At 36.0% G+C, this 26,836-nt stretch overlaps 1 protein-coding gene across 5 annotated transcripts in view; it reads left to right on the top strand.

Moving 5' to 3' along the window:
• The window catches only part of TTC7B (tetratricopeptide repeat domain 7B), a 138,107-nt gene that overhangs the window by 56,170 nt on the left and 55,101 nt on the right, over nucleotides 1-26,836 (top strand). For all 5 annotated transcript variants that reach the window (XM_065685739.1, XM_065685735.1, XM_065685736.1 and 2 more), the window contains exons 9-15: nucleotides 3,255-3,392; nucleotides 6,573-6,656; nucleotides 7,731-7,835; nucleotides 9,188-9,305; nucleotides 9,494-9,551; nucleotides 10,858-10,930; nucleotides 12,114-12,274. In XM_065685739.1, the coding sequence (XP_065541811.1) occupies nucleotides 3,255-3,392; nucleotides 6,573-6,656; nucleotides 7,731-7,835; nucleotides 9,188-9,305; nucleotides 9,494-9,551; nucleotides 10,858-10,930; nucleotides 12,114-12,274 (737 nt within the window). The remainder of the gene's footprint in view (nucleotides 1-3,254; nucleotides 3,393-6,572; nucleotides 6,657-7,730; nucleotides 7,836-9,187; nucleotides 9,306-9,493; nucleotides 9,552-10,857; nucleotides 10,931-12,113; nucleotides 12,275-26,836) is intronic.

A 26,836-nucleotide genomic window follows, 5' to 3' on the forward strand; every position in this document is an offset into this window, starting at 1 on the left:
TGTAAGCAAATCACTATCTATATAGAAGCCCTAAATCCTACTGCTACTTTCAGGGAATTGGTGCACTCTTCCATCATAACTTCTTATTTGAATTAGGCTTAGTGCACCATATATCCAAAAAGTTGAATCTTGCTATTACAAATGCTATGTTTGTGTCACCTTCAGTTCTCTTAATTTCCAAATTCAGAAAGGATGCTTTGAGTAAGATTTAAAATGTAATATTTGTGAAAGAAGTGCTATGGGAAAGATTATTCTGTGCTTTTTAGGTGGTCTGATTCTCTTATAGATATATTTCAGAGTACAAAATGTCTCTTAGCCACATGCTACAGTGTATTGTCATGCCTAATGGGGAAAGTCAGCTTCAACTCTGCCAACACTCTTCCTGTAATACATCGTTATATTCTAGCTGTTACACTTGCAAAGTATAGACCAGCCTTTCTTTATCTAGACAGAAATGAGTAGAAAGGACTGACATCTTCACATTACAGTGAACATTTACATGTTGCTGCATGTTAGCTGAGCTGTAGCATCAGAATCACAGATGACTGAGGTTGGAAGGGACGTTGGAGGTCATTTTGTTCATCCCCTCGGCCCTGCTAAAGCAAAGCCACCTGAAGCAGGCTGTGCCTGTGTCCAGACACCTTTTGAGTATCTCCAAGCAGGGAGACTCCACAACCTCCCTGCGCAACGTGTGCCAGTGTGCTCAATCACCCTCCAGCAAAAAAGTGTTTCCTGGTGTTCAAGGGGAACACAGCGACCTGTGTTTCAGTTTGTGTCCACCGCCACTGGTCCTGTCACTGGGTACTACTGAAAAGAGGCTGGCTCCATCTTATTTGTACCCTCCCTTCAGGCATTTGTACACATTGGTAAGGTTCCCCCCACTGAGCATGCTCTTCTCCAGGCTGAAGAGTCCCAGCTCTCTCAGCCTTTCCTCATAGAAGAGATACTTTAGTTACTTATTCAACCTAGTGGTCGTTTGTTGGACTGTCTCCAGTAGCTCCATATTTCTCTTGTACTGAGGAAGCCAGAATTGGACCCAGTACTGCAGGTGTGGCCTCACCAGTGCTCAACAGAGAAGGATTGCCCCCTTCAGCAAGCTGGCAACACTCCTGCTCATGCAGCCCAGGATACCACTAGCTTTCTTTCCAGCAAGGGCACATTGCTGGCTTCTGCTCAGCGTGGTGTCCACTAGGACCTCCTGGGTTCTGGTGTTCTCCAGGTCCTTTTCTACTAAGCTGCTTTTCAGCTGGGTGGCCCTCAGCATGTACTGAGTGGTGCCAGGGTGCAGGACTTGAGGTTCCTGTCAGCTCATTCCTCCAGGCTGTTAAGGTCCCTCTGGATGGCAGCACAGTCCTTTGGCATATCAGTTCCTCCTTCTGATTCTGTATCATCAGCATATTTGCTGAGTACACTTTGCACATCATCCAGATCATTAATGAAGATTTTGACCAGGATCAAAAATTGATTGCTGGGGTACACTGCTAGTTACTGGCCTTCAACTAGATTTTGTTTCACTGATCACTACCTCCTGAGCTCGGCCTCATGTGTTATTTGTAGCCGATGATGGTAAAATGGCTGAACATATCTTTCTTCCACTGGTGAACTAAGTCAAACTGCTCGCATTTGCCTTAGGCTTAATGCATGTTATAGAGGAAGTGTGGCCAGTTGGCATACTGCAGTTTAACTGATTACCACTTTATTGTGTCTGAGACCATGGCAATTCTGAAACACTGAGCACTGCACCTTGTACGTGTGTTCTGTTTTATAATTATGCAGAAAATGGTTGTTCAAATATGTAAGATATCTTTAATACTTACAAAGCATCCTCTCCTATAATATTATTTTGGCATTGTCAGCCATTTTTTTCACAAGAAGTGCTAGTTCATAGCTTGTTCTATACTGAGTCTAGAGTGAGTTCTATATATACTGACTCAAATAGTGATTAAATGTGGAGCTAAAAAGGAAGAAGTTCTTGAAGCTCACTAAATATTTATGCAGTGTAGAAAGGAAAAGCCAAAGACTTCATGATCAAAAGAAAGCAAAATGTCTGTTTTCGGGTGTGTGTGCCGGAGTGTGTGTTTTCAAACCAAGCTGTGGGTTATTCAGTGATAATTCCTGAAATGTCTGTGCATTTTACGATGTCTTTGAAAATTTCTTTTAGTATTTGATTATTCTGATTTTAAAGATGTGATGAGTATGCTCAGAGCTTAAAATGTTCTCCTGTTGAAGCAGAGGAACAATTTAGTATCCCTTAATGTGTGTCTTGCCTTGCCTTGCCTCTGAAAAAGGAGGAAATAGGCTGTCCATTAAAATTTAGTGTATTTAAGTAAACGTATTAAGGGGCTATGCCCTGTGTAATTAAGTTTAAAAGGGTGGGGGGACTAGGAGGAGAGAAGGATCTCTAACTTCTGCCTTCAAACTACTGGATATACTAGCATTTGTAGCAGGGGGAATATGCAACATGAAAAAGTCTAGAAATAGATATTAAGGTAAGATATTTTCAGAGGCTTTATGGTATAGTGGGAGAAGTCCTGGGTAGTTCAATATAGGTGGTCTTAGTTACTCTTAGACCTGAATTTCATCCTTTGCTCTTTAACAAGATTTGCCTGTGAACATGACCAAACTTAATCCAGTTCTAACTCAGTTTTCTTCCTTCTCAAAGGGAAAAGCTTAATTAAAGAAGTAGGTTGGCAATATGCCTGTCACAGAACAGGACTGAAAGTACAAAGCCTTGCTGCAGACGTGGCCTGATTCCAAACCTGTGCTCAGAACCAGGGACAGTTTTTGCTTCTCACTAATAACTCCTGGAGGTGATTGTATGGTTATCCCAGCAGGTTACCAATCACAAGTGAGAGGATAGTGTCAAAATGTTATGAAGAGAGAAGAAATCGATTGCCATAGTTTACAGAAGCTGGAATAGAGGACTTTAAGATCCTTCTAATATGTTTTACTAGCATACAAAAAATAAAATTAATTTTTTTAAAGTTGAATATATGTTGTCTTAAAAATAAGTTACTTGGTTTCTGAGACCTCTTAAGTAATTTTAAATACTTTATCTAATTTATGTAATTAGAATTGAGTAATTAAAAATAGATACAGAAACATCAATCTATAAATTAGTAGCAGATACTGTCTCTGGGTATCACGTATATTAACTGCTGACTCTCAATCTGGGTAGCAGGTTATTACTTGAGTGAAAATAGATATTAAATTACAATAGCTGACTTTGTTTCTTTCTTTGTGGTATGTTTCAGGCCAACCGTGATGCTGTACTGAGCCGAATACCAGAACACAAAAATGATCGCATCATCAGTTTGCAAAGTGCATCTGTAGTCTACGATTTACTTACTATAGCCTTGGGAAGAAGAGGCCAGTATGAAATGCTCTCAGAGGTTTGTTGATAATAGTAAATATTCAACTGTGCCTTCATTGCTTATTTCTGTTAATTATGTAAATTTGTGGTAGTAGTCAAGGACTAAACAAATTCAGGACATTGTAATTCTGACGACTGCAAAAATACAGTGGGTACTTTCCACCCCAAAAAGTTTACTGTCTAAATTTTCTTGTGACAAGTGGCTTAGGTCGTCAAGCACAGAAATTTTGTGAAAGGTGTGGTAAATGTTTAATGGCACAGAAGTTCACATGGGTTTTGGGGGGAGGCATGGATCTGCTTAAAAGGGTATACATTAAATGTAGACAGCAGGAAGGAGCAGCAAATGATAAAAGCTGTTGAGTATATAAATGATAGCTTTAAGTATCTAGAAAAAGAATCTGCGAAGTTCTGTTTCTAAAGAAAACTTTCTTTTACACCTCATAATATTTGGAGTGCTCCAAAGTCCTTGCAGTTTGTAAAATGGCTTTGAAGTTATTAAAACAGAACTCTACTTTTTTAGGTCTGTAGGAAAGTTAATTCTCTATCTCAAATGTCTTGTGTTTGATTATGCAACTTGCATGTGTTTTGGTAGATTGTGGTGTCTTAGATACAAAGCTGTTAATGATACTTGAAAATTTCCCAAACAACTAAGAAGCAGCTAGGGCTCTCTGGGCAGAGCAGATATTTCTGCTGCTAAAAGCAGTGCTCACCCAGCAGCAGGATACTGTTTCTGACCATGATTAGTTATTGGTATCCAGAAAGAATACTTCGACATGTGTGGTAGAAAAGCATATCCATGGATTGATTTGCTGAAAATGGTTTCTCCCTACAATAATAGAGAAAAAAAAAAAAGCCCAAATAGGAAACACATAAAAAACCACAAAAAGCAAAACAAACAAACAAAAAAACCCCAACAAAAACCCCACAAAAATTACCCCAGAAAACCTGTACCAATTCTCTGGTTTATTTAGGTAGTCGGCTTTTAATCTGCATCTCCTGTAATGTTAAGCTCTGAATTTGGGTTTTCTTCCTCCTAAAGGTACTTCATAACTGCAAGTTGTGTGTACAAGCCATTTTTAATCAGTACAATGGAAGACTTTCACAAAACTAAGGAATATGAAAGCTCATACAGGACTGTAACCCTAGAACATAATCTAATCAGGAATATTCCCATTTACTTGCCACTACAGACACAATCACCTTCATGGAATTTTAGGCAGTTACACCAAAGCTGCGAGAGATTACTCTTCATATGCAGTCATAGAATCATATGTTTTAGTCTAGAACTTTTTAAAGAATAGACATTGATAGACAAGTATCTGCTCCTAAGACCTGCAGTCAGTAGCCTGAAACTTCTATAATTTAGACTATTACAATAAATGCAATTCAGAAATGTAAAAACATTCCGTTCAGTTATGAAATAGGCATATTTTTGTTGCTGTCTTCATTCTCTGTGAGCTAATTATGATTGCTCTAGTGCAGCTGTTGTAGGTGTAAGTCAGAAAAGCACCATTATTCTAACTCTGCAAATGGTATTTACCCACCAGTTCCCATAGCTTGTTATCTTCTGGTATAGCTATAGCTGATTACTTACAGAGTAATTACATTACTTACAGTTGTGATATGAGAACGTTAAAATATGAAAAGTCTGTCTCATCCATATTAAACTGTTCTAATGCTGAGTCTTTAGTTCAGTTCTTAACTGAAAAGTTCTCATTTCTTTGTGGAGTTTGAGCTTTGAGCTTCTTACGGCTTTCTCAACTAGATAAGAGAACTTTCTACTGTCATATTTCCTTCCTAAACAAGTCATCAAGTTGGTTTTTAAGCTTTGTAGGATATAACGTATTGGAGCTTATCAATGTCCTACTAGCAAAGATGTTTCCCAGACCAGAATTTTCCTAGATATTCATATTTCAACTAAGTTCAAGCATATTGTTTTCAGGAGGATACCATAGTCATAAGCAACAAAATTCAGTGATGCATTCAACATTACCTGTTCATATAGTGATTTGTGATTATTTAAAAGGCAATATTAAGAGTAGCATTTCTGCCTTTCGGGAGAGGGATTGTGTTGAATGTATTTTCTGTTAGTTAAGACAGTTGCCATTATCCTGAACATTATCTTAACTTGCAGTTTTCCAGGGTACTGCTGTTTATTATGCATTCTCTTGATTTCTTGTTGGAGCCTGTTGCTTCTTGAAATCTTGTTACTTGGTTCAGAAGAACCCAGTTGATGAGGTGTTCATGTTGTTGTGTAGGTCACGTGCACATATATGCACAGTTAATCACTTAACCGCGCACATGTTAGTCACCAATTTTTTGATCTTATGGAGAAAAAAATCATGTAACTTGTCATATTTTGTACTGAAAGGACAGGTGCTGGACCATCTAGTCTAGGTCATGCTTTGCCAAGAAAGGTTGGAGCAGGTGATACCTAAGGTCCCTTCCAGCCTGATATTCTATGATTGTAGAAATGAAGCCAAATAAATAAAACTTTAAGTCAAAGAAAATGAATAGTAAATTGATCATTAGTATGTTGAAACCCAAGCCTTTTAAAAGAATCTACAGTTGTGTCTCTACAGTTACAAAGTTATAAAATGCTAAAGTATGAACTTCTCCAATTTCTTTGTTTTCTGCCACTTAGAATTGGCAATTAATTTTTAATTAAGCATATAAAATGATTGTTTTTCTAATTGTGAACAAGTACCTCTCTAACGCTCATCCATATGCTTATGAATATGTAAAACTGGGAGAAGAAAGTATGATTAGGCAGCCTGAAAAGTTATAAACGTTTTGACTTTAAGTATCAGTTTTTCATGCGCCACTTGTTTGTGTGAATCTCTGAGATTATACAGTTGTTGTAGTTCAGAATTTTGGAAGAAGTGCTGAAAGTATTTGATGGTACATTCAACTTACCTTCAGTAAGCTGATATTTATTATTCCTTCTTTCTGAATAGGACAGTAGCAGCAGGAGTATTTAGTCAAACATAATAAATGAGGAATCAGTTTTCAATTCTTTTTTTTTTTTTTTTTTCCCATATAGAACTTAGCAGCTTTTTTTAGGTAACTTATTTGAATTATTTAAATTTGGATTTACTTGTGTTTTAGGTATGAGTATATAAGAAAATTTTTATGTTAGTGTATCTTAGTAGAAATTGAAAAATATTTCCTTAAATAACAATATTCCTCTCAAAATTAGTGTTTAGAAAGAGCCATGAAGTTTGCGTTTGAAGAGTTCCATCTGTGGTACCAATTTGCATTGTCCTTGATGGCAGCAGGAAAAGTAAGTCTTAATTTTTTGATGTAATTCTTCTGTTGATGGCTTTTGATAACAACATTTGACACTTCCATAATTTCATCTGCAGTTTTTTTTTAAATAATCGTAATCCTTAAATGAGCTGAGTACACTGTAGTTCTGAATTCGTGCCTAGTGCTCTACAAAGAATGTTGTTATTTCAGTAGTTTCTAACTTAGGAAGACTGAAAGGTGATGGTAAGAACTATCGTTCTGAAAAGCTTAAGCTAAACTAATTGAATTTTAATAGTGAATTATACCAGTTGGTATTATCCAGTCACAACTTGTTTAAATGATGTTTTGATGAATTAATTTTATGCTTAGGTACAAATTATTGCTGATTCATGGTAGTCTTGCTTTTTTTTTTTATGACTGTTCTTTTTTATTTATTTTATATAACCTAGGAACGTATGTTATTAGATGCAAACTTATATTTTCAGTTCTTTTTGCTTTTCCCTGTCATGTTATGGAAAATAAATCACTTTCATTATGTAATGTAAAAAATACTAATGTTCTGAAAAATCATTCTTGGCTTAATTTGCTTATCTTCAGTATGGGGAAAAACAATAATTTGCATTTTATTTAGAAATTATTTTTAGACTTATATTGGTTTTGAAGAGACTTGATTCTTCTTCCCATTCTCTGTTTACTTTCTAAACCATGATTGGATTAAAGAAAATGAATTTTAAAAAGAGGAGCAGTGCCAGTTAGTTACACAGTCTTGTATCAGAGTTATTCCTAAGATTCTGTCCTGCTCCTGCTCTTTCATTTCAAATATTGTGAGCTTACAGGCCTATCAGAGTTTTTAAATGCATTCAGAACTATTTTCTGAATCATGTACCATTGGAATGACATTCTGGGCAGATGTTTCACTGGGGACACTTAATAAGAGTTCATTGGGGTTAAATAACAACAGCAGTGACTGAAGTCTTGTGTTTCTCTTGCATGAGGAGTTGTGAAAAACGTCAACAAAATGGGAAAAATAAATGATGGAAATAGGAATCTTCTGCTTGTGAAACTTATTTATGCTTTTAGTAATTTCAATAGAAAATGTTTTTAACAGTCTGCTCGAGCTGTTAAAGTCTTGAAGGAATGTATTCGTTTGAAACCAGATGATGCAACTATTCCACTCCTTGCTGCAAAGCTCTGTATGGGATCTCTGCACTGGGTAAGCTTGGCAATTCTCTGTCTTTTCAGCAAGAGCCGTGCTAAAATGCAACAAAATCTTGGTTTAGGGATGTAGCAAATAATTTTGCTCAGTGACTGCATGCAGTTGGTCATCTCTTAAAAATACAGCACAGATACGTATATGCACATGTGTATCCCTGTTTGAATGGCTCATTTAAAATATTTGAGAGCAATAGTTACGTTTGTCAAGGTAGCATATCTTGATACTGATCTAAGGCATAGCAAAAATGTACTAGAAATTAAAACTGGCATACAGAGATTAAAAATGCAACTTAGACTTCTGTTTTCTCTGCAAGAGAAAAACAACTTTTTTTTGGAAGATAATAAGACAAATCTCTTATGTTCAGGAGACTCTTCTGGAGATACCATGCTTGAGGGCAGCTGGGGTTTAGGAATTCCTAGTAGGGACAGTGTCTTTTTAAAAAGGGTTACTTTACTTGTATTTTAGATAACCTTGAAATTGGTGTATCTGTAGAAAAAATATTAAGGTGATCAAACATTATCATGTTGTTTTCAAGATACGTGTATTTTTTAGAAGAATTAGTATATTTTAAAAAGGAGGAAAAGAGGAGGGAAATGTCAAAATCACAAATTGAGAAAATAGTGCTGTAGCAGAAACATGACTTGTTGAGGCTGACAAAAATACAGTCTTAATAATTAACGCAGATACTTTGTCTGTAAATTGTTCTCTATGGATTGACTCCGTATGGAGAAGCTTGCTGTGCTTAGCCTTTACACTTACTGGAATGGATCCAAATGTTGGTTGTTTTCTTCTCTCTGCATTGTTAAATAGTGTGCTAACATGGTTGTGCAGTTAAACCTTGATTTTTTTACATGCTTGTCTATTTATGACTTTGCATACATTCAACAATACTGTATGTGATGCGGAATTCTGGGTGGCTATATATTTTATTTTCAGGGTTGGAGCCTTAGTTTTTGTGACTGGTTTTCCTACAGAAATAATTTATGGGGCAGTACCTCGATTTGTGAAATAAAATGCTAAATGGCATGTATGGAAAAGGAACACTTTTTTATTAAAAAAAAAAAAAAAAAAAAGAGAGGGCAAAACCAAAGTAAGTTGAGAATCATCTGTGTGTTATGTGCCACAGTTTCTCTCAACCATAGGAATGGGTGCTTCAGCTTAAATTCTGTGTTCTTTACTCAGTATTTGTAGGAAAACTTAGTCAAAGGAAAAGCAAAGTAGTCTTTAAATGCAGTCATGGCTGAGATTTCAACATGTTTAGTGTGCATAATACACATGCTGTGTGTTTTCATTATAATGTAAGATTTAGCTAGTTTTAGACTTACATGGGTGTTTTATAATATTTTCAGTTGGAAGAAGCTGAAAGATTTGCCAAAACAGTTGTTGATCTTGGGGACAAAACATCAGAGTTCAAAGCAAAAGGCTACTTGGCACTGGGATTGACTTACAGTCTACAGGCTACTGATGGTAAGATAAGAACAAACATTCACATTTGGAAATCCCATGTTGCCTGAAAAAGGATACCTAGCAGAATGCTAGACTCAAAATTGAAGCTTCTGTGTGCAACCACTGTCTCAGGCAATGTATTAAAACTTCTTCAATGAGCATGTGGAATAAAATCTCTTGATCTTGCTGATTAAATATATCCTTTTTAGCATCTTTGCGAGGGATGCAAGAGGTCTTGCAGAGAAAGGCTCTTCTTGCATTTCAGAGGTGAGTGTTAATCTTTTAATTTCATTCTGCTACATGTAGTAAAAAGTTTTTATTATATGTTACAAAGAGGGATTTGTAAAAGATTCTGTAACAAGGATTTCACCTCCAGGAGTACAGAATGTATTTCTTTAGCATTTACTTCTCATTTTCTGTCAGAAATAGCTAAATAAATTTCTAAAGATTTCCATTGTGTTGCTCTATAGTATAAAATATTTGCTCAAAGAAATATTCTGATCTAGAAGGGAAAAAAGTATGATGCAAGATTTCAAGTCATGGTTCACTGTGATAGTGTTTCTAGAAGAGTTGATAGCTAATCAGATTGTAAAACAGGCTTTTGCAATTACCTCTGTAGAGCCAGAGCAATAATTGAGGCCGTGCTGCTGTGCATGTGGGGCAAAATGCAAGTAGTAAGGCAGCAAGCTAGGGGGAAAGAAATAAATCTGTCTGGAGAGTTAACAGCATAGGCAGTGACAATGCAAATGCCCCATTTGCCAAGTGTCTTACACAGAAGTAGTGCTGTTGGGGATGACAGTAGTTCATTGTCAAGGCTTCAGCTCTGCAAATGAAATAACAATAAACAGGTGAATGAGAACATCTATACCCTAATTACAGAAGAAACAAATTTTGATGGCAAACCTGGCAGAAGTGCTGCAACACCTAAATATGTCTCTTTTTATGTTTATATATCCTTAAAAACCCTACTTCATTGAGATGGGCCTAAATGCTTCAGGGTAATGGTTTTATGCATCAATGTGAATACAAAGTCTCAGATTTTGGTTTGTGATTTTTTTTTCTCTGAGGGGATTATCATTGCTACATTGTAACATGCTCTACTAACTTATTCTCAAAGCAGCACAGCCAAGAAGTAACTGGCTTCCTAGGAAGCTTAGTATGCTAGACTGAAAATGAATGATCAAAACTCTTACCTACTTTGCGGCTACTCTTCCTCTTGAGTTTTGCGCTTCACAACCATCCTGGTCAGGGCCCCTGCAATTGCTTGGGTACTTCTTGTATTGGTCATTCCTTATATTGCTAATTTTTAAGATTTATACTGAAATTGCATGATTCATTTCTATTTTAAATTACTCTTTAATGGCCCAAAGTGCTGCTTTTAAATCAAGGATGATTAAGAAGAGTGACAAAAGTCACTGGAGTAAACACCGCTTATATCAAAATATGAGCATACGTGTAATGAAGAGATCTGAATGCGAATACATGAATATATGCATTTGTCTGTATGTCTAACCAATATTAACAGGAAAAATTCAGTGTTTGTTTTGTTTTGCTTTGTTTCTTTGTTTTCAAGGGCTCACAGTTTGTCCCCAACAGATCATCTGGCAGCATTTTACTTGGCACTGCAGCTTGCCATATCCAGACAGGTTAGTTATGGTTTAAAATTGTAGCCTCACACTATCATATGAAGATCAGAATTTGTATCTGTTGATGGATATAGATGAAGAACCCAAAATACTCTCTCTGAACACTGTGAGTACTGCCACACTGTTCCAGCTCTAGGATCAGAAATAAGTCATTAAATTTCTTTGTTTCAGCATTTATGTTGCTGGATGAAGAGGGGAAAAAAATAAATCCATTTTTACCCTGTTTCTATCTATTATGTGTAATCTCTGCTAAGACTGGTTATCTAGAGAGTAGGACTCTTGAATCTAGTCTTTAATGATCTTGGCAGATCTCCGATCTCCATTAGCTGCTGAGATCTATGTCTTTTCTGAATCCTTGTAGGAGGTTTGGTTATTGTGAACAGAATTCCAAAATATTTTTTTTTTAAGAAAACTGGAAAAGCATTTTAAAGCTGTAAAAGAGATCAGAGCTCAGTCCAGCTTAAACAGCTGTTATGTTTAAAGGATTTAGGATTCTGCCATATATCACATGAATTTGGATAATGTGAAGCTGCTTTGTATATATCATGGTAAGTCTTTTCCTGTGTCATGTTTATTTTAGGAAGTAGTTTTGAGCACAGTAGTTTACATACTCTAGGTGACTACTTTTCATTGCTAATGAGTAGCAGAGATATTGGGCTATGTCACAGGGTGGAATGGATTGTCACTTTAATACCAGAAAATATTTTTCAGTGGCAGGCTATGACTGTACTTCTGAATTTCAAAATTCTCATCTTGCTTAATTAAATGTGCTGTTCTTAACAATTAGTGTACTTATTTTGAGCAGAAGCACATTCAGCTGATACTGCTGTACTGTACATTTTAGTTAAAAGTACTACAATTAAAGTATTTTCAAATCATGCAGAAATACAACCAGTACTTGAAAAAACATAGTGAATATTTTTAAAGGGGTAAAGGGAACTGTTATATTAAAATATGTATCTTATTTTCAAGGGTCAGTGTATTATTTAATTGTTTCTGTTCACTGTAAGGCATCAGGTCCGTTTCAAACTTCTGAGTAGTGTCTTACAGGAGTTTATAGAATTCTGCATGATACCCAGATGAATATTTTGAAAATTGTATGGACATGAACTCAAGTAATAGGCAATTATTGTGGTGTGCTTTTTTTTCTGCCCCTCTCCCCCCCCTTTTTTTTTTTAATCAGATACCAGAAGCTTTGGGTTACGTTCGTCAGGCTCTGCAGCTACAAGGAGATGATGCGAACTCTCTTCATCTTCTTGCACTCTTGCTGTCAGCCCAGAAACACTATCATGATGCTTTGAATATCATTGATATGGCCTTGAGTGAATATCCAGAAAATTTTATGTGAGTGAATGTTATGTTTGCCTTCTACACTTTCTCTCATATTTATTTTTCTTAGATTCTTGTCTCATTCATTTCAACAGGGAATGGATTTGAGGATTACTCTGTTCTTGTTGTTTTGTTGTTGTTTTTTTTTTCTCAACTCTTTTCTTCCCTGCCCATTTTAATGTAAGTCTGCTTTTTATTAAAGACTTGTTAAATAGTGATTAAGGATTTGATTTTGGAAGGGAGACTATGTTTTTTTTCTACAGATTCTTTGTTTAGATGATTTCTCCCTTTTTGTGTGCTTTAGAGTAATGTCTGTCTTCTGGTTTTATGCAGTATTCTAAGAAGGAAAAAGAAGGCTTTCCTATTAGCTAGGATAGATTTATCCCATCCTACAGATAACTCTATGCATATTGTATGGAATTTATTCTGTAAAAGACATCATTACAGAGACTCTCCTCTTTTGCCTGTATCAACCAGTGTCGTCTGTGTCAACCAGTCATCTGAAGTTGGCTGGTGGATAACTAAACAGTTGAACAGGGAAGAACATTTGGTAGATGTTCTTTTAAGAAAGAAATCATGTTCTTAAGAAAGAAATTATTCTTTGTATTTATTCTTTGTGTTGAGTCTATACATTTAGATTTTTTACTTTAATAAGGTTTTTTATAATTATTTTCCTATGAAACTCTATTCTTATGATAATCTAATGAACTGCTTTATACAGAAATTTCTCAGGGACAGCTTCCATTAAAGTCCAGTGTTCCATTCTGTGTTCCCAACAGTCACTAGTGTTGTAATCCATAGTATTACAAGTATCCTAAATGCTTATTTTGACAATTTTCAAAGTATTGCAATCTTAACTTTTAGATGACCAGCCTGTATCAAAAATTATTGCTATATCAACATACCAGAAAAATATGATTTCTTTAAGCATTACTAGTTTGAAAATAGAGATTATAGTCTCTTTACCTTACTGTTGCCTTTTTTCCTTACATATCTGACCAGGACCAATGTTGATATTGCCTCTTCTCAGAACTTCTGTGGCTCACAGACAGTTCTGTGCAACTGCTTTTGTTGGGAAACTTTTGCTGTTTCTCACTTCCTGGTTTATCCACGCCTGTATAACTTGTCTCTGTTCTTGTTAGGTTTCCACACATGCTTCACAATTTCAGAACTATCTAGCAGTTACTCTCCCAAACCTGTCTGTGCTTTCCTCAGGTCTGAGGGACCTGTCAGTAAGTCATGGTTTCGAAGGCCATTGAAGTATCAGCTGCCTAATCTTATACCCTATTATTGTTAAATAAGTTCAAAACCCCATGATCTATCATCATCTGTCTGTTCTTGTTCCATCTTCTGCTACTTAGTGGCAATGTAAATGGCAAAGAAGAAGCTGCTTTATCTCTCAGAATAATAATAGACTAGAAGAAGTATTTCTGAAACTGTTCCCCCTATTGTACTAAAAGGCCATAGGATCATTTGGTAAAATGTTCACAATCACTTTTGTGAGCATTCAGAAGATATTTCTGGGTTTTTAAAATATAGTTCAGGGCCTTTTCATACTTGTTTATGATTGCATCTTGTGCTTAAACATTTGCCTATTAATGTATGAAATCTGTCTATTAATGTATGTGTGTATATTAATCATATGAGTCATAATAACGGTTCTAAATTGTTAGTCCTGTTGTATAATACAAACACTATGGTGCTATGTTACAACCTGCTGGTACAGATGAGGAAATTTGAGAGGAATACCTTGGCAGTAGGAATTGCCATCAGATGTGGCAACAATTGCTGAAGAATCCAAGGTGAAACATAGCTATATATCTCAAGGCAGTCTTTTAGTCTTGTTTTTAGAGCTGTCAAGTTACTTCTAGCTCCCAGAGAAGTCAAGGGTATGACTGAGTTTTCTTATAAGCTTTCTGCAATTGGTACTGACAGCTAGACACAAGAATCTGGTCGGTAAGATAAATTTGGATTGATTTCTTCATGTAACTGGGTTATTTTTGCAAAGATTTGTCAGTAAAACCTTGAGTTTACAATCTTGTAAACTATATCTGGTGCTCTTGAAGTGGTTGATGGCATGCATGTGCATATATATGAAAATACAAAACACAGGTGCTTAGTGTAATGTTGATTACATTTTCTTATTCTGCAACGTGTGTGAACAATACAGTCTCAGAGTACCTCCTAGCTGACTGGGAAAAGATCCTCTTGTGTTCCTCTAAGGCTTGCTAACTTTTAGATATTTTGAAACACTTATTTGCCTATGGTACATTACCGGCTTTTGTAAACACTTCAAATATCTTTATGTTTCATCTTTCAGTTATGTTGCAATCCCAGTAAGCTAAATAGTACAAGAGTTTTCTTGGTATTCTCTGTATTTCCATTAGAATCCATTACCTCTGCCTTATGCAAAATGATACTTTGGTGGCTATGCAGCTTAATAAATCTGTATACTTGAAAATATTAAAGTAAAACATAGGGCTTGTGACTTATGTTATTTCTTATTTCTTTTATTGCTATTCTTATCCATATAACTCTATATGCTATTTTATTACTGCACTGAGTGCTGTCCTTTCCTGTTCACAGCCGTATGTTCTTTCTGGTTTGCTTTTCTTTGAAAATAACCCATTTTTTCTGAAGTTTATAACATTGCATCTCTGTAAAATGCCAAAGGCTGCAAGGAAGTAATAGAATACACTGTGAGTCATGCTGAGAGGTGGATACTTTCCAGCACTCTTCTATTGTAATCAATTAGTAAATATGCGGTCTGTCAGTTTTTAACATTTGAAAATCTGATGCACTCCTAGAATTCATATTCAGTATTTTGTGCATACAGCAAGCATACCTTCCTATCTTAAATTAGTGTAAACCTTCCTGTGGTATAAAGGTAGAAACTTGCTGAACAAATAAGGCCAATCAGATAATGATTTTGTCCTAAGCACCTCTAGGTCAGTATATAGAAAGAAATTCCTCAGAGCCAAAGAATTGTGTCCCATCATTATCTAAAGGAGTGGAAGCAATGAGTAAACATCACATTGTGCTGTTAGCAGCAAGGTACAGCTTTTTCTTTAAACAGAGTTGATTGTTCTTCCTTTGTTTATTACATTGGCAGCATAAATAAGCAATCTGCTCTGAGACCTTAAGGGATATTGGAGAAACTATTGGTGAAAATATAAGAAACCTCTAAAAAGGAAGTAGATACGTACTAATATTTTCCAGAAATAATCAAAATGCAAGGTATTTGCTTAATATCTATAGCACTATTGGTTCAAATCTTTTGTAAGGTTCGAATTCTAGGTTGTAACTGCTTTACTTATAAACCAGTTAGCTGTGTTTTTCAGAGCAGTATAAGCAATCTACTGTTAAATGCTAGCTAACCCATGAAGCCTCCTGAAATCTGAGGATGCTTTGATCCAGGAAAAGAAAAAAAGAGACCTCAAGAAAAAAAGATTACTTAACTGATTAATATTACCAAAAAGATTGTGACTACCCTGCTTTGGTGAGATGGGTGGGAGTAAGGTGCCAGCACCAAAAAATCTGAATAGTTAATCTCAGTCAGGTCCTACTGCATTTTAATTCCTCCAAAATTACACTGTTTTGTCCCACCTTTCATGAGACAATTTATTCCTGTAGCAGAAATGTGAAGTTCAGTTCTTCTCCAGCATGACAGGATTTGAAGCCACAGATAATGCAGGTCAGAATCCTAACCTTCAAATTATGTGAGAGACTGTATAAGATGATCCATTTCTCCACTTGAAACAAAAGTACGGACATGCTGCCCTGAATGCGAAGAGAATAGGCAGGAAGGAGGCACAATATATACTAAATTACTAGAGTAGTTAATTGTGAGTTGCTTGGGTTTTCCTTGAGTTTTATTTATTCTAATCCCTTGATTGCCTACTTTGAAAGTATAAGCAGTCCCGGAGGTGTGCATTACAGTCTAACGGTGTGTTCAAGATGATGCAAGGTAATGGTGGTTGTGTTGCATTGGTTCATATTGAGCTTGTGCAATAAATGTAATACAGTTATGTGTGCAATTACCTGAGGAACCTTATTTACAAACTCCTTTCCATGACTCATTCCTGTCTTACCTGCTTGTTACAGGAATCTGTATCTTGGTCCTTTGAATAATCAGAAATCTTGAAACAACACTTATGTTCCTGCCTCATGGTTAGTCAGAAGTAGATTCTCAGTCAAGGGAGACAGTTGTTTTTAAATTAAATACTTGTGATATTGTTTACTTAATCTTAGTTGTTTTGGGGTTCCCTCATTATTTCAAATGCTGGGACAGTTAAAGATAAGTATAGTGCCTGAAATTAGTGTAATTAGGCAGAATAAATAACATATTAATTGCTAATTTTATGTTGAAAATTGAACTGCAATGAATAGCAGCTGACAAGCTTTTAAAGTAGCAGAAGTAGGAAACAGCAGATGGGTTATTTGAGGAGTGCAAGTGTGTTATTTTAATGTTAAAAAAAGGAAAGACATATGGTAACAGGTTTGAAGACAACTGAAGACTAAGTTCACAGTTTAAACATTTACATTTGTTGAAGTGTGATGGAAAATTTTTCCTTCCAAGAATATTTCACAGAAGCATCAGACCAATATGTCATTCCTCTGAAAACTATTAAATCCTTTCCTTCCTGACCCTCAAAGGCACTTTTGAGCTACAGTAGGTTTCCCAGAACTGCAGAAGCTTTTAACATCCCTCTCAGTTCATTGATTAACAAACTTGTTTCCTTCTGGGAGTTGTCTGGGTAGGCTTAACAGAAGAGCTGATTGGTGCATGCAATGTATGATGATACATACACTGATGTTTTGTGAAACAGGGGTGTATTTATCAATTACAGGGAATAGACTAAGCTATTCTATTTTCTCTAGGTCTGTTTTAGTTGTGCTACAGTGTGTGGTGCTGGTTAAACTTGCGCTTTTTTACTTTGTTCTCTGATAGAGTACTGGGAATTACTTGAGGAAAGGAAAGTAATATATGATTGGACAAGAAGTAGTGATCTGCTAAGCTTGTCAAAATTATGTCTTTCAGGTTGGTGTATACATTCTTCTCAACATTTGACAACATGCTTTTTCAAATCTATTCCATTTTGATCCTGTCTATCTTGGGAATTAAGTGAATTTGTTCTCAGGAATGATTTTTCTGTAAGTCAGGAAAGACAGTGTAAGTTGCTTGTGCTTTTTCTTTTCATGATAGGCTTGTCTTTTCCCCCTGCTCCCCTTTTGTTGTTGTTACATGCTTTTACTGAATGGTCCATTAAAAAAGGCATTGTTGCTAGGTAGATACTACTTTATGTAACAAATTGGTACTTGGCCTCAGGGTCTTATCCTTGAATCATGTTTCCTAGGCTGTAGATTCTTTTAAACTTAATTGAAAGAGTCCCAGTTGAACTCTACCGTAAAACAAATTCTACAAAACCTGACAGGACTGACTGCTGCTTTTCCTTGCAAAGAAGCAATGTTATTGCTTTGTGAACAAATATATGGGGAATAATAAATCAAAGGGTGCAGTGGGGGCCATCCAGTGCACACCAGAGATACCTATTCATAGTTTCCACAAAACTGTATTATTTTGGGGCATTAGGGCTGCTTTTGTTTCGTGTTTGCTGGAGAGTCTGGCATCAAATAGCAATCTGAAATGCTTATTTTTACTTCATTTATGTTACTATGTGTATATGTCTATGTATATGATTAATATTGGCACTATAAAAATCTGTCACTTTTCCTGGATCCCTTGGAACAGGTTTCACATCTTTTGGGTACCTTTAATGATTGTTTGAGAAACAGCTAATTTTTTTAGTTAAGTTTTTTAATTAAAGACTTTTTAAATTATTTTTCTGGAGTTTTTAAAAAGACCCCTGGATTTGGTTGCTTAGTCTCCTGTTGGCTGTGTTTGGCATCCAGTGATCCTGTCAATTGGATTTCCTGAAGGAACTGGATTGGTAGAAGTAGCTGGAAAAAAACCAACCCAAGTGGACATTGCTGATGGTTGTGTTTGGTAACCTCTTCTCATTAATTGTGTCTTGTTGGCTTGCAAATACAGCTTGGATAATTGAGTTATTCCTGACTGTTGACACTTTGAATAAAAATGAGAAGTGGATGTGATTAATTAGGAAGGAGGAAACTGGCTTCAGGATAAGGCAGAAATTGATTGGGTAGCAGTGTCACAGAAATTTTAAAGAACTCACTGGGAAACAAAATTAATTTGTTCAGTCATGCAAGAAGTTATTTCAAGGAACTTAAAATTACAGTTTTTTATGTTTTGTAGTGAATGAGTTATATACATTTTTTTCCCCTTGAATACTCAAAATGGACTGTATGAGGGTTCACTTTGCAATTGCAGCAGACACTTCTATGAATTTCTTTCTGTACTTTGATTGTCATGGTGATAGAGGCAATGCACCTAAAATCACTGAATGTTCAAGTAAATCCTTTATAAAATTATATGTGTTTCATAGTCTGTCTAGTTTCTTGTCATTCCCCTTGTAGCTTAAATTTTTACGATTGTGTCATTTTGTGTTTTGATGATTGTGCAGATGTTTTGGAGTTAACTAGTGTGAAGCCATAAGCTTTCTAGAGTAAGCATTAAAGGAACAGATTTAATGAACAGTCAGAACTGGATGCTCAGATTAATAATTTGAAGCCAAGAGGATCCATTTTTAACCCCCCTGACCTATATACTAGAAGTTGCTAAATTTACTTACAGGTTTAGCTAAAGCATACCTTCCATAAGATGATACTCTTGGTAAGAACACATAAAAAACTGGAAAAACTGTTGCAGGATGTGGTAGCTTGTTTCAGTTGCAGTCATAGAATCGTAGAATAGTTAGGGCTGGAAAGGACCTCAAGATCAGCTAGATCCAACCCCACTGCCTTGGGCAGGGATACCTCACACTAAACCATGTCACCCCAACCTCTGTCCAACCTGGCCTTGAACACCGCCAGGAATGGAACATTCACAGCTTCCCTGGGCAACCCATTCCAGTGCCTCACCACCGTTACAGTAAAGAACTTCTTCCGTATATCCAATCTGAACTTCCCCTGTTTGAGTTTTAACCCGTTACCCCTTGTGCTATCACTACAGTCCCTAATGAACAGTCCCTCCCCAGCATCCCTATAGCCCCTCTTCAGATACTGGAAGGCTGCTATGAGGTCTCCATGCAGCCTTTTCTTCTCCAGGCTGAACAGCCCCAATTTTCTCAGCCTATCTTCCTATGGGAGGTGCTTCAGTCTCCTGATCATCCTTGTGGCCCTCCTCTGGACTTGTTCCAACAGTTCCATGTCCTTTTTATGTTGAGGACAGCAGAATTGTACACAATGCTCTAAGTGAGGTCTCAAAAGAGCAGAGTAGAGAGCAGTCTTTATACTGCATTTTTGTTCTTAATTTCAATTTATCCAGTATTTGTGTCCAGCCATTGTTTTTTAAATATTTCTTTACTAAGCACACTGTAATACTGGTGACTTCATACTGTGATGGTAGCTTCCATAATCAGGTCACCTCCAAATGTCCTTTTTAATAAGAACATCACCAGACTTGCTGACAGTAGGGCACATTCTCTGGCCCGTTGCACTGTAGAACTATAGCCTGTTTTCATCACCTGTAAATAAAATTAAGTAAAAAAGAATAATAATAAAAATAAGAAAAAAAAAAAGCCTGAACAAAATATTTCAGTATCATTTATCATTGTTTTATATAGAGAATCACCTCCATCGTGTCTGTCAGAAGGGATTGTGTTAATTATTTTGAGCATATTTGCTTCATTGGGTACTTATATTCAACTACCTGTTTGCTGACATTCTTATTTGCTTCTTGGTCAGTTATTTCTAAGATTCATTTCCACATTAGAGTGCAAAGGCTGTATTTGTTCCTGTAACTATACTGATTTTTTTAAAAGAAATCCAGCTTGAAAGCTATTAAGCAGTGTTTCTGAACAAGTTGTTTGGAAATATTCCTACTGGGCGTTACAAGGATCTTTTCATTAGGAGAGTATATTATGCATAAGTTAGAGTCCTGTTGGATTCGAGGGGATTTCCCAAGGGAAGGGTCTTAAGGTGGTCTGCACTTCCTGCTTTTAAAAGAAGCTGGAAACTTGCATACAATAAACTTGTCAAATTCTGGACTGTGAATGAAGTAAATGCTGGGAACTCTAGGATTTTGTCTTAATTTGAATCTTTTTCTTCTAAACTATTTTTGAGTAATTACAGGACTGTCAGAAGGGCAGTCATGTAATGTACAGTGTGTACTAAGAGAAACTGAATTTGCTAAGGTTTGGCTTCCTCCCACTTCTTCGTTTCTTTTTCTTGTAACAATCATTGGAAGTTTTTCCTGTATATGTAATTGTTGAGTACAAAAAGTGAGTTGCTGATGCTCTATTTGGGCAAGGTGAACAGATGTAGATTCTTTTAAGTGATCAATATTAAGTAATATTTTTTCCGTCTTTTATGCATTCTGTGTACTGCTTTCCCACTTTAATTACTCTGTGGGTTCTGCCAGTTAACCTGATTTAATTTACCCAAGCAATTGATGCTGTGACAATTTGTTACAGAAATGAGATGCAACTGTATGAAGTATGCATGTGAATGTAAGTTTTACATCAACACCATTATTTTTTTCCCTTAAAAGCAGATTATATGAAAAGAAGCCTACATTATCTGTTAAAAGAAAAGATTCTTTTCAGACTTTAATCTCTTTCTATCTGTAGTGTTACAATCTCTGTCACCCTTTCTGTGATTTTTTTCCGTTTTTTTTTATATACAGGGTCACTGCAAAACTGATTACTCTAGGATTTCACAAGTCCTGTGTTTAGACTTGGTGAGGTTTTTTGTGATTCTTTTTTCTAAAGTGTAGTGCCTAGGTTTAAAAGCAGAAAACTTCTTTTGAATTTTCCAAACATTCCAGGATTTAAAGTTGTGGAATATGCAAATGGGCACTTAAATGTGAAACCAAAGTGAAATATTATATAACTGTATACAGAGCTGGTATTTGTGGTCTTTTATGTTCTAATAAGTAAAAGGTTATCTATCAGTTGAATATATATAAAGTTTCTTCTTATATTTAAGCTTCATGTAGTTGTCAAGGAGACCAAGCTATTGTTCGATACTTTCTGCAAGGCTTGGTTATTGCTTATTGCGATATTTATGTGACTTCCAGTATATTCATTACTCTCATACTGTCTTTTAATAGTTGATTATCATGTAAAAATATGTTAGCTGAAGTTTGAAATGCGAACTGTTAAATTACACAAAAAGGTTCTCTTAAAACTGAGGAAGTTTACTCAAAGTAGGTTAAACATAAAACAAAGGTAGTTGCATTTTTAGTTCTTTGTTGTAAACTAGTGGATTTGATGCCTCCTTTTAAATTTTAGCTTCTTCACGTGGAATAGCTGTTTGCTACTGTGAAGGGTGTGTTACACTGAAGGGCTAATATTTTTTAAAGCACATACCTTCAGTTTTATGCACAGCTTTACCTTATGTTCTTCAAGCTGTAAACAATGTAAATAATTTAAATGATAAGAAAATACTAATGAAGTTTACTCCCAATCATAACTGAAAATAGAGCATTCTTTGAAGCTGGGATCAGAATATGGGAATATAGACCCTTCAGAAGTGTAGTGGAGTTAAAAGTTCGCTGTAGGTTTCTTATTCTGAGGGACTTTATGGAGATTCCTCATCACCACTGTAGTGACACTGCTAGCAGGTAGATCTGATAGAGAATGGTACATAGCATGTTATATTGCCAGATTTCAAGAAACAATTGGGGAATGAAAAGCAGGTCTCTTCTACAAAGTAGTGTGTAGAACAGATATCCAGCTATGGCTGATCCAAGCTGGCATGCTCATATGGTGCACAGCAACATGCAAAAATTGCTTACTTGATCCCAAATGCAAAGCAGCCAGTTAAAAAAATTCACCTAAGGTGAGCAATGACTGAAGTTCATTGAAAGACGTAAGAGTTCTCAGTAGTGTTCACTAATAGTGATACTTGTCTCATATCAGACCTTGGTCTTCACTACTTCGAATTTTTGCTTCATTCTACCAAATAGAAATTTCTTTAATAACTTAAACTAGTATTGGACAAATTAATTTCTCTTGATGTTCTGACATTAGAGTTTTGCTGTGGAAGGGAGTTGGTGGTTGTATCATCTTCACAGAAGTGACACTTCACTCAGAGAAGTAGCAGTATATTTACTGGTACAAATAAAACAACAATTTAACTGAGTTTGATAGTAAATGAGACAGTGACTTAACAAAATTCTGTGGTAAGGTATACTTGCTTATTTACTGCAGAGGACACGATCAGACAAACTGTCAGGGAGACCTTCTGATTGAAGTCATAAGGTTCAGAAAGGAATCCCTTGCTTTCTAAACTCCTCAGAGAAAAGGTGTGGCTGGGTAGTGACTTAGTCCAGACTTGTTCAGTGGTTTATTTATAATGGTTATATGTATGCAGTCAATCCTTTCTATCACTTAGCTATGTTTTCGAAGTTTAACATGCTGTAAATCACTTACTATCTGTTATGGCAAGGATTCTCCCAACCTCAAGGAGTGATCTTGAGAGGCGTCCCTGCTCAAGGGGGCATCCTGATGTGCAGCCCACTGCCATGCAGGAGAATGTAATGGGCCCTGGGCTGTCCACTATTTATGGAGTAAGATGATTGACTTATAGTCGTGTTTGCATACCAGCCATACTTTTGGGTTGTAACATGCTCAACTAGCCCTTAGCTGTTGAGCAAAATTTATGGCCTTTAAGCCAGATGCAGCCATCAGGACCACCACTGGTGATTGTTGCTCAAGCAGAAAAGGTGGCAGGGAGAGCACACCATCACAAGCATCTGGGGGGGTTTATTTCAGAAAGTGAAACAGGCTGGCTGAAAGTAAGATCTCCAGTTTTATTTTGGAGATTCACAAATTCTTCACCGTGCTACAAATTACGCTGGTTGGCTGGTAGGGAAAATTTCAGATCATGATTTAATGGATTAGTTTGTACTGATTAGGAAATAGAGCACTGGCAAGAACCTAGGAAGTCACAAGTCTCCCTTATTACAGCTGTCCTAGCGGTAATACTTTTCATGAACTTATCAGCTGTATTTTAGGAACAGTTAGGTGATTTGCTCTACCTCTTCTGCAGTCTATCCAAAACAAGCTGTGAGGAAGCAGTCTTTTCTACAACTTCATTTATAATCTTAAGATCTAATTTCCACCTTTAATGTTTTAATAGTCTGTATGGCCTTTATATGTACTCTTTTTTTTTTTTGTGGAAACATTATCATCTGGATAAATTATTCTTTCCCTTCATGCTGCTTGTCTCATCTGTATAGATAGAATTTGTACCTCTTCTTGGCTGCAGTCTCCAGTCATCCTTGCAGCCTTTTTCTGCAGCTGCTCCAATTTGAAATTTCTCGTGTGTGTGTATTTCTAACTGTTACAACAAAAATTGTGTATAATGTTCCAGATGTGTTCTCACTGGGATATTGTACAATAGTATTGTCTCTTTCTCTTTCTGCTCCAGTGAATACATTCCAGAATGTCTTACACAGCTGTCTTACCTCAATGAATCTGGCTTTTAGCAGCTCTGGTTTAGAATAACTGTTACAAAGGTTGTTTTTAACATCTCCTTATTAAACTTGAACTATAACCCATTTTCTCCATTAACAGTGTTATCTGGTACTCCTTTCACTTTTTGTATGCAATTTTTGTATTTTTTTTTTTGCATGCTAGTAAGATTTTTTTTTTTGCATGTTATTAAGATATATTCATCTCTGCTTTCCTCTTAAAAAAAAATAAAAAAATAGTGAAATAGTTGCTATTCCTCATTCATTACTGAAGTTACATTTTCTTTTAAATTTTTACTTTAGAAAGGGCAATCTTATGTGTCACTTTTTGTAATTCTGAGAAGTGGATTATTTTTGACAGCATGAACTTTAATCATTGTTAAAGTGTTCCTATTTTCCATTTATCATTGTTTTCATATCTGAGAAAACAGATAAGGATTTTGGTGGAGGTTTGAGGTTCATTCCTTAGTATCCGTAGTATACACTGAGCAGCGGATCTTTAAAAGTTTTAGCGTCTTTGTGTTAAATGCTAGGCTTCTGCTGTATCTCAGATGCCTTTGCTACCCTCTGTTTCCAGATTATTTGGCTGTAGGACACTGAAATTCAAAGACCTAGTTATAAACCCATTGGGGATTTTTCAGTCTTTATTTAAATAAAAATCCAGCAATATATGGATTAGGTTACAAGCAGTTGTTTTATAATGTCATCATTAGTTAGTGAGAACAGTCTGGAAGTAATGGAGTAATTTGCTGCTTCAGTAGCTATTTCATAAATGTATCAGCTATTAGCTCCAAGAATCTCTAGACTTTCCACATAAGAGTTTGATTTGTTCTCCATTTTGTGTCAGGGTAATTAGTCTCCTAAAATGATACAATTCGCTTTATTTTTATCTAATGTTAAAGATCTGCATCCATAGCAAACACTGATTCTGGAACAAATGCCCCACTATTATAATGTCTATAAGAGAACCTGTTTTATCTAATTTCCTTTCCCAAAAGATCTGACACAAACAGATTTCTGTTCTTGTTATTTCTTAAATTTATTCCAGTTAGACATGTTGCTGATACACATTGTTCTACTCTTCATTTCTATTTTGAATATTGTCTGTTCCTGAGTACTTGCATGCTTAGTCATGGGTGCTGTCCCATTATGCTGTGGTTAGTCTGTCATGTTTTGTTCTGCTCTGTGTGCCAGTAATTTAAACCTGTGAATGACAAAACCAGATAATTCATGATACTTATAAAATGTACAGCTTCATTTTCATCATCCTATCTCTTTTTTTGCATCCTTTCTACAACATTTTTGATAGTGTATTAAAAATTAGTGTGAAAATGCCCCTGTAAAGTTTAAAAGTCTCTATATCCATAGTGCGGATTGTATTCCAGAGGAGTTGTTTCCACAGATGCTTAATGCTGGCCATTCAGAAAATGCTTTTTCAGATGATCTGCCTCATGGTTTCTAAATCTCTCCTGATAATACTTGTCCCTGAGCTGCTTGTTTATCTAGATAGCTATCAACCTGTACCTCCAGCCATAGTTCAGGGGAAATCAGAAGAAATGAGTTAATCTGGGAGACCTGCTTGTCACATGGTGTTCCTCCTGCCCATTACTTCTTCCTTTTTCATCCCATCCTTCTCTCATTTCTCAAGTAAATGTTTAGTTAGCAGGTTTTCATTTTGTGGATGAACATCCCATCTCAGTTTTCTGAAGTGTCTTAGTTATTTTGTGATTTATGATAAAAATAGTGATCCAGGCAAACTGCTCCATGTGGCCTTATAAATGCAACCTTTTCTGTTCAAAAGTTTAGTGTTGGTTTAATGTTGATAATCCTACACCAGTGTACTTTTTGCCCATTAGATACAATTGCCCTTTCTTTATTAGAATTAGAAATAATCGTCAATCATTATTTATTTATTTATTTTGAGGAAACATGCAACCATCCAGTCCCCTTGACTGCTGTAATGCATATGAAATAGGAGTGATGTTGTATGTGTACCAAGTGCATCTAAAAGCATCAAATTCTGATGTGTTGCTTTAATTCTTACAAGTATATTTGTCTTCTGCTATCTTGCCCTTTAATCCTGCACTAGCAGTCCAGGTTTCTACATTTTTGTTGCACAGGGTCCTGCTAATTCATACACCTGTTGAAGTCATTTCATAATAATCAAATCCCATCCCTTTCTATCTCCCACTTAATTTTTCTTCTAGCTCTTGCATCCTGAATCTTAGTGATTTACTGACCATGTGCCTTCTCTCTGCTACAAGATTCCTGAAAGTCTTAAATGCTTAAAGTTTGTTAATGTAAATTCAGTTGATCTGTAAACTGTACATAATAAAGTATATATTATGATTATCTTCTTCCTAGAGTGATTTGTAAATTCAGTGCTTCTGAATGTATTATGTTCCATAACTTTTGTAGTGCTTTATGACCACAAAGTTTAAAAAATTGAACTTCTGTAGGCTCTTCAAACTGTAGAAAGTACAGTCTTCTTATTACATACAGAGAAACAGGAAAGGGATTGTATGAGGTTGATTCCTGTGATTTTAGATGTGGGTTTTGATGCCTAGGTCTTGTTTGGGCAGTGTGTGTGTGTGTGTTAAGGGTAGAATAGATATAGTAGGGGAGGAGGATGAGATTTGTTGAGTTTCCTTCTCTCTTAAATAAAATTATGGACAGACCTGGACAATTTACTTCCGGTGGTATAGTCACAGTTAAACGAGTATGTAGAGAGGATTGCTCTGACAAATGAAATATATATTATCTACTGATAGGAAGAAAGCTAAGCTAGTGTAACTGATTATTATGTTCTACATTCCTACATCACATCCGGTGAGACTCTTCCATATGACCTTATTTACCTTACTTATCCGTACGTGCTTATTTTCTTAAACTAACTTAGCAAGCTGCCTTTCATTTCCTCCACAGTTCCATATTGTACAATTAGCGTGATTAATTTTTCAACTTACATGCTGGGTAGTTTCTGCAAAGGATTTTAAGTGCAACACTAAAGCTTTAGC

Source organism: Lathamus discolor, chromosome 6 (genome assembly GCF_037157495.1).
Source record: "Lathamus discolor isolate bLatDis1 chromosome 6, bLatDis1.hap1, whole genome shotgun sequence".
Taxonomy (NCBI): Eukaryota; Metazoa; Chordata; class Aves; order Psittaciformes; family Psittacidae; genus Lathamus; species Lathamus discolor.